Source organism: Triticum urartu, unplaced genomic scaffold (genome assembly GCF_003073215.2).
Source record: "Triticum urartu cultivar G1812 unplaced genomic scaffold, Tu2.1 TuUngrouped_contig_4891, whole genome shotgun sequence".
In the NCBI taxonomy this organism is placed as follows: Eukaryota; Viridiplantae; Streptophyta; class Magnoliopsida; order Poales; family Poaceae; genus Triticum; species Triticum urartu.
This window is the reverse complement of record NW_024115518.1, coordinates 1-8,538: the sequence shown is the minus strand read 5'-3', so window position 1 is coordinate 8,538 and position 8,538 is coordinate 1. Positions and strand designations below refer to the sequence as shown.

At 44.1% G+C, this 8,538-nt stretch overlaps 1 protein-coding gene across 1 annotated transcript; it reads left to right on the top strand.

Moving 5' to 3' along the window:
* Nucleotides 1-3,922: 3,922 nt before the first annotated feature.
* LOC125528465 (transcription initiation factor IIA subunit 2) lies at nucleotides 3,923-8,529 on the top strand. The gene is made up of 4 exons (XM_048692937.1): nucleotides 3,923-4,156; nucleotides 4,796-4,934; nucleotides 5,053-5,103; nucleotides 8,368-8,529. Exons 2-4 carry the CDS (start codon nucleotides 4,806-4,808, stop codon nucleotides 8,506-8,508), a joined length of 321 nt encoding a protein of 106 aa, XP_048548894.1. The 5' UTR covers nucleotides 3,923-4,156; nucleotides 4,796-4,805; the 3' UTR covers nucleotides 8,509-8,529.
* Nucleotides 8,530-8,538: the final 9 nt, after the last annotated feature.

Below are 8,538 nucleotides of genomic sequence, written 5' to 3'. Positions count from 1 at the left end.
TTTATTTCAGTACTTGCAGAGAATACCTTGCTGAAAACCGCTTATCATTTCCTTCTGCTCCTCGTTGGGTTCGACACTCTTACTTATCGAAAGGACTACGATAGATCCCCTATACTTGTGGGTCATCAGCCTAGTTCCTTCATCATCTTTTTCATGTTGCTCAGACCCGAGCCAGGGGGCCTCAGCTAAACTACCTGTCAGATCTCTTGTCCGTTAAAAAGTGGTTTCCGTGGACAAGAGGGCCGTAATCTCTCCTCGATCCGGCCGTGGGGGGCCGGGAGTATAGGACTCCGGCCAGCAACGACGAGGGAGGAAGTCTCCATGGCGGGGCGAAACCGCCGTCCGGAGGAGCCAAACCCTAATGAGAGGGGAGTTTGCGCTGCATAATAATAGTAGCAACGACACATTATTATGGCAAAGGAAAAAAGTTTGATTCCCATTCGGCCCCGGCCCCGGCCCGTGGTCAGATCGATCACACACAAAATGCATCCTGGCCCAGGCCCAGGGTGGGGGCCCGCAGCCCAGGGGCAGAACCGTCAACCGGTGCCGACCAGCCACAGCCAGCCTGTGGCCACCAAGAGCCGGAGGCAGAGAGCAGAGACAGAGAGCGATAAGAAGAGAGAGCTCCTCATCCGCCTGCTCCCTCCCTATATATAATCCCCAATTTCGTCTCCCAACATATAAAGCCTCCCGATTTCGAACCTCCCCTCCCATCCCCCCACTCCTCTCCCCCCATCCGAACCCTCTTCGCACCGCGCCCCGGACCTCCCGGATCTCGCAGCATAAAAAACACCTGTATTCGGAAAAAAAAATCATGTGTTTGAGAAAATGTTAGTGTGTTTTAAAAAATGCTCGTGAATTCAAAAAATGTTCATGAAATTTTAAAATATGTTGACCAAAATCAAATAGTGATTGTGGATAAAAAATTTCATCTATTCAAAAAAATTCCGTGCATTTCAAGAAAATGTTCGTCAAACAAACAATTTTAAAGATTTTGAAAATTTGTTTCTAGATTTAAGAAAATGTTTATATATGCAAAAAATGTTCACATTTTCAGAAAAAACATGTTAATGAAGTCGATAACTATTCACAGTTTATAAAACAATTCGTGAATTTGAAAGATGTTCACGATCTCATTAAAAATGTTTGTGAAACGAAAATTGTTCATGATTTCAGTTTATTATTAGTTTTGCACCAATAATATTATCAATACATATCAAATTATGCATGATCGCAAAAGGACTACTACCAATAAAGTAATATATTTTTATTCATTTTTATGATCTAAGAAATCATTATTAAAGCTTGACAAAACAAAGTTTAGATCCTAGCATCGTCATTGTGCATATTTATTATGTACAACTTTCCTGGTCCATGTCATTCGATCCACTCAAGGGTAAAATGGTCAAACATAAGACAAAAGCTAAACTCTTTGGTATATAGGCTGTGAGTTATTTGCAGGGTAAAGAGGATTGGAGAGAGTATCAGACAACGAAAAAGAAAACTGGTGACAAAAATATTTGATCCATTAGTGACACTACAGAATTTATAGTAAACTTTTGTACTTATTTGAATAAATTGTATCATACTATAAACTTAATGGTTTAATTTCTATTACTTGACTATCATAGATAAGCACAACTATTAGATAAATTGTCATATTATTCTTAGCTATAAAATTGTAATGTGTATTAAACTATATAATGTAAAAAGTTATATTTGAATTAATTTTGGAAGTTGCATGAATTATATATAATTTTTTTTGATTTTTTTGCATATGTGTGTGTGTGAGTGTGTGTGTGTGTGTGAGTGTGTGTGAGTGTGAGTGTGTGTGTGTGTGTGTGTGTGTGTGTTATCATATATAGATTTTTAATATCATTATATATCATGATAGTGATTTCTAAGCAAATAACCAGTGTATTATTAGCTAAGAACCATTTATAGAATATGTTGCAAGTTGGGTTCAATAGTAAGTTGCGCATGATTTGTACTTGTATTCAAAGAATAATCATTATTGTAATAATCAAAGAACACCAAAAAATTGCTAATTCTATGTCTGCATACTTATGGTTTGGTTATTTGAATTTCGATTCAGTGTGTACAGTATCCCCTGCCCGTTTCTCAACTAAAAACTTGTAAACATAGAAATTTAGTTAACATATATTTTCATAAGGGCGTAACTAATTAAACTTAGCTTTGTCATTCAGATTGGTTTGTTCCTACGTGATATGCACTATAGATATGTAGTGTGAACTTGCGCTCCTGATATTAAGATTTGTTAACGTATCCGATAATCTTTTGGAGGAAATGTGTGACAGCACAACGTCATATATTTAGTATTTGAGTATGTCCTCCTTTGGAGGCACGGGCCAGTCACCCTATTTTACCCAGCCTATGAGTCTACCTTGATGGAAGGATTCCACCGCCCCTCTGCATGCCTTTTGTGGGGAGAATCCTGAAGTTGCACACCAACATGGCATTCTTTGGGAGGAGCCCACAAATCTTATGTTTCTTTGCCATTCACGTCGAGCTCATCTAGCTCCTCTGCTCCAATGAGAGGATGCTTGGGCCAATTACACTGACACTTGCCTTCGGTCCTCTGTCACTCCACATCCACCACGGTTGCCGCTCACCGTGTTTTTATTGTCACAATCTCAACTAGCCAATGCAGGTCGGGCTGAGTACTGGTTGAGATCAATTAGAAGAGTCTGGCCAAGGAAGAGGTAGAGGGGAGGAGAAAGCGGTTCACCACGCGATAATCCATGGATGAGGCGAGACTCATTTACTACCTCATGAACAGTAGACAGGGCAGTCTCCAGAAATTTGGGGCCCCGGTGCGAAATGCCAATTGGGCCCCTAAAATTTCTAGGTACTTGCCTTTTTTATATAAACATATATGAATGAATTCAAACACTACCGAAATTATAGGCTTATCAAGAAATAAAAACAAAAAAAAGACTAAACCTGAGTTTTTGACAAAAAAAACTATTTGGGAAATCTTGGTGTGTGATAGCTTGGAGCCTACTATATATCATCCATGGACAATTTGATTGATGAAAAACTGATTCATATGCACATGTACTCATTAATATTGTAATTCAATAGAACATAGTCTGATATAAACAGGGATTCAGTTTGAGAAAACCCGGTGAACAGATCGGTGATGCCATCACCTTGGGCTTGGCCACCCGCTCCTTTTACTTGTGCAATGCGATTTGTGACTTGCCGAGACCCCAACGGCCAACAGAATCATGGAAGCAATTCTTCATGTTGGCAAAGCTGTGAGCTACGTCTGAGGGCAGGAGACGAAGGGATCAATCAAGGCAACCCCCGCGGCGGCGCTGCCCTTGGGAAATCCTTTTGCGACCTAGATCGATTGATCCATCGACAGGTTGAGAAGCACGCCCAGTTCGGTAGAGCTAGGGACTAGGTGACCGGGCCCAATTTTGTGCTAGGAGTGAAAAAAAAAGCCCGAAGCAAAAGTAATATACATGACATTGACCCAAGATTGGGGGCCCTTGGAATTTGGGGGCCCTGTGCGGTCGCACAGCCCGCACAGGCCCCTGGACGGCCCTGACAGTAGATTCAGAAACAAATGACAACAAGAATAAATCAATAAATAAATAGAATTAGTTCTTTTTTCATCGAAGATGCTGAGCTTGCCAGGAGTGTGTAAATTTATGCTCCCGACGCAATCGGTCTTGTTGGTTAAATTTATGGTGTAAGTTGAATCTCGAAAAGTACGGGCACATTATATTTTAGAACGGAGAAAGTATTTAGGAACTGATTTTGTGTTTGGCCCATGTGGCTCCGGCCCACGGTCAAACACATCCCAGCCCGGCCCATGATGGGTGGTCACCGTGGGCCAGGGGCAGAACCGTCAACCGGTGCCGACCAGCCTGCGGCCACCAAGAGCCGGGGGGGCAGAGAGAGCAGAGACAGAGAGACAGAGAGCGATAAGCAGAGGGAGCTCCTCATCCGCCTGCTCCCTCCCTATATATAATCCCCAATTTCGTCTCCCAGCATATAAAGCCTCCCGATTTCGAACCCCTCCCCCCACTCCGCTCCCCCGATCCGCACCCTCTCCCTCCTCACCGCGCTCCGCGACCTCCCGGATCTCGCCCCCAGGGCCGTCGTCGACCGGCAACCAGCGCAGGTGATTCCCCCCTCCATGGCCCCTTCGATTCCGTCCCGCAGATCGAATCGCTGCCTGCTGTGTTGCTCTGTCTCCGGGTTCTTGTTGGTCCGTCCGGGATCAGTCCTGCCCGCCGGAACGGGCCGGGACGCCGTCCCCGGGCCCTCCGCTCTGCTTTTCTAGGGTTCATTCGTTCGTTCGTCCGTCCGTTGAGCGGTGGGAGGGGGGATTCGTGGGCGGAGTCGCCCTTGGGCTTGGCGGATTCCTCGATGGATTCGGTGGGAGGAGAGATGCCGCCGGAATGGAGCGGAACGGAACCCCGCCGGAAAAAAAAAGAGATCTTTTTATTCGTCGTTCCTTGCGGGGGCGGGGGATTGACTGATCTGCATCTAGCAGAGGAACCGGCCAGATGACGCACGGGAGGGAGGGGCCATTGATTGTGGTTGATGTGTAGTAGTAGTACTAGCTTAGTGCTTGTTCGTATCGAATCATCATCAAATGGGGGATCTTTTGTTCAGAGACGATTCACAGTTTCACATGGCATGGATGAATCGGCTCTGCTTGTTGTTATAGTACTAGTCTTTACTCTGTATGTGACATGAATGGATACTTATCTAGCTTGCTGCTAATATCTGACAAAAGCGTGCTTGTTTGGCGCAGGCGAGGCGATATGGCCACCTTCGAGCTGTACAGGCGGTCCACCATTGGCATGTGCCTCACCGAGACGCTCGACGAGATGGTCTCCAGCGGCACCCTCAGCCCTGAGCTCGCCATCCAAGTGCTTGTCCAGTTCGATAAGGTGCGAGCGTTCTTTCTTCGGTTGCCGCCAGTCTTCCCCTTCAGATTGGGGGAACATGATTCTAGTTATCTTGTGGATGATTTGATTTATGGTATGTCTGTGTTTCTCGTGTGTGCAGTCTATGACGGACGCACTGGAAACCCAAGTGAAGAGCAAGGTTACTGTCAAGGTACGTGGTTCGGAAAAAAAAAGCTGTCATTGTTCGCGCCATTTCGGTGTTTGCCTGCTCGGTGGGCTCGTTATTACTTGCCGTATGCTGCTGTGAATTAATTTGTCGGGTTCTAAAAAGGTTATGACCTTTTGGGGTATAATAAATATTTTTGCTGTTCTAGATAGCGGTCAATCAATATCCGCACGACACGTGGTACCAGTGCTAAGTTTGCACTGCAGTTTAGCTTGTTTGTTCGCATCGCAGACCTCTGTAAAGGAAACAAACCTTAACTTTTCTTGTTTTGCTACATATATTGCTTACTTAAGATATCGTTCACAGTTTCCAAGGCCATAAGGGCGAAGATCCTGGGAAATATGTCTTGCATACGTTGTTCTGAGTTCAAGGGATGTCAGTCAATTTGGGGAAACTCTGGAATTGTGTAAAAAACCTGTTTTACTAAACAAAACCTGTTGACAACTTGACATAATCTGTGTTCATATCTAAAAAGATCTTCTTAAGCTACCACTTACTCATTGTGACCATAGTTTCGGACTTTCGGTCACCTTAATTTACATGATGTCAAACAGTACTGGTTTTTCTCAATAACCAAAGCATTAACATGGAATTTGGAAGAAAATATCCTTTTGTAGCACAAATGAATTGCAGTGGAACGCGTTGGGATTTTTTGCTTGCCTGATTGATCTTGAATAAAATGAATGAAGTTATCAACATAGTATCAAATAACTTCTGATATCTGATTGTGGTTCAAGGTTCACCGTAAAAAAACTAAACCAAACAGGATTAGCCCTTGGTGGCATCTTTTGCTAGGAAGAAAGGCGAGCACCAAACTTTGCGGAGGCTGAGCCTCGAACGCGGGTTGCCAGGCTGCGAGCACTTCAGCCGCTCTAGCTAGCCACCCGAGCAGACGCTTGGTCTTGCTCATGGTTCACTATAGCAGGTGCCATCTTTCACCATAGCAGGCGCCATTAAGGATTTCATTGATTACTAGATATGGTTCACTGATTCCAAGGCCGTAAAGGGCAAAGGTCCTGGGGAATCTGTTTGTATACGTTGTTCTGAGTTCTAGGGATGTCGCACAATCTGGGGTAACTCTGGAATTGTGTAAAAAAAGAACTTTTTGCAAAACAAAACATGTCGACATAATGCATGTTTTACAACTAAAAAAGGAGCTTCTGAAGCTGCCACTTACTCCCTCTGTAAACAAATATAAGACGTTTTAGATCACTACTTAAATATTTGTTTACAGAGGGAGTATTTCTTATTTTTCTTTTGTATCAGTCACCTCGATTTGCATGATTTCAGATACTACTGGATTTTCTCACTATCCAAGACATTAACATGCGTTGGTGATTCACAAATATCCTGCTGGATTTCCTTTATATCCAAAACATTGACATGTTGACATTAACTGTATGTTGAAAAAAAATCCTTTTACGGCACAAATGAATTGGAGTGGCACGCATTGAAATTTTTCGCTTGCCTGAAGTTGTCAACAATAGTTTTAAATGACTTTTGGTATCAGATATGATGGTTCATGATTCACCCTAAAAAAACCTCGCCCAACCAGCACCACCCCTGCGGAGGCTGAGCCTCGAACGCGGATGGGCGGGCTGCGAGCACTTTCAGCCTGCTCTAGCCAGCCACCCCAGAAGACACTCTGTCTCGTTCATGGTTCAGTTGCCAAAGGATTTCATTGACTCCTTGTGTCCACATTGTATTTGAACCTGGTAGAGAACTGATCAGAAACTTGAATCCCCTGTCTTTTTGGATTGAACAATTATTTTGTTTGCTTTCAACTACGTGTAGCACTTTTACATTTTTTTTCTGTCAAAAAGGAGTCCCCTGTCTTTTTATAGAAACCAAAGGTAATTGACCTGCAACACCTTCTGAACAAATGCCACTTGTGGCATGAAACAAAAAATATAGGCATATACAGTTTTTGTGGTACACATCATATTACTATTATCTTTGAAATTGCTAAACAGTGAGCAGACTAGGTGGTATCCGGGCATGTTGTTGGTCCCACTCCCCAGTGAGCAGACTAAACCCTATTCCCTCCTCAACTCTGTTACCACCCTGTGTGGGCCGCCCTGGCGCCCTTGCCTGCAGCTGAAACTTCTCCCTATCAACAGCCATGACTACCACCTCTGCCACGTTCCATCCACCAATATCCCACCACATAACACCCAGCTATACAAACTCCAGTTGATCTTAGCTGCTGGCTTCCTTGAATAAGTTTGCGTTCGCAAATGCCTGCAGGAAACCCTAAGATTGCGAGTAACAGATATGGAGAACCAGATCAATGATATCTTTAAGTAACACCACTCAGAGCAGGCTCTGTTCCATTTTTAAATTGACCATCATGCTAATGCTACAACAAACATTGTGAATTCAGATTCGATCAGCAATCTGCATTTGATATCTTTGTTACTGGAGGCTATACAACGAGCCACCATCATCACTAACTCAATCTTGTGCCTTTGTGTGCTCATAAATGCTGCCTGTAGCCTGTTTTTTGTACTCGAAAACATCTAAAGCATATAATCACCATTTTTCTGTACGTTGCTGGGCCTAGCTAATAGATCACAGAGGGTGCAAGCATGGACTGGTTCCTGGCTTCCTGTTGCTGCTTGTGTGGCGTTCTTCTAGAGGGTTGACGGTGTGTGTATAATCTGGCATTGACCTGGATTCTTGGTTGCAACTTTACGGATGGAACCTGGCATCGATCAATCTCCTGTCAATTTGCTGAAACTGTTCCCACAAAAACAACTTGAATTTTTGTTGAAAACGTGTAGAGTTGTCCAATTGGTTCAGTAAACCCAGATACACTTCGCCGTTCTAGGAAACCTCTTTTGTTTAATTATCTCTTTTAGTTAACCGTGTGGATTGATGCGGGAGCAGAGAGATATTTCCAGCTTTTTAATACTGTCACCACAAATTGAGCTGTGGTTCAGACTTGCGTGCTTCTCATTGACATGGTCGTCACTGCATCTGCATTCCTCATGCCTGTCCGTTTCTGGGTACAAGGCCATCTGCACACCCTGTTGTCTGCTTCAGCTGTAGCTCAGACTGTGTGCTGATAACTCAATTCCGCATTGCGCTGATAATCCATCAGGTTAATGCCGTCGCTACGAAATTCAGCTCTAGTTCAGACTTTTTCTTCTCATTGCCATGATTCTCACTGCATCCAGCTTAGAGTGATAACCTTTGTCAGAATAATACTCATTCATGTTCCCTTTTTTTTTCTGTGTATATATGCAGGGCCATCTGCACACCTACAGGTTCTGCGACAACGTGTGGACATTCATCCTGACGGACGCGCAGTTCAAGAACGAGGAGACGACCGAGCAGGTGGGCAAGGTGAAGATCGTGGCCTGCGACTCCAAGCTACTCACCCAATAAGCAGCTCGCTGCTGACTCCCGGAGGCGGGG

What these genes read in the sequence shown, in the direction of transcription:
- LOC125528465 (XM_048692937.1), top strand. Translation starts at nt 4,806, where the DNA reads ATGGCCACCTTCGAGCTGTACAGGCGGTCCACCATTGGCATGTGCCTC. An exon ending in TGCTTGTCCAGTTCGATAAG is followed by an intron (nt 4,935 to 5,052) that starts GTGCGAGCGTTC and finishes TCGTGTGTGCAG; the next exon opens with TCTATGACGGACGCACTGGA. An exon ending in AGAGCAAGGTTACTGTCAAG is followed by an intron (nt 5,104 to 8,367) that starts GTACGTGGTTCG and finishes GTATATATGCAG; the next exon opens with GGCCATCTGCACACCTACAG.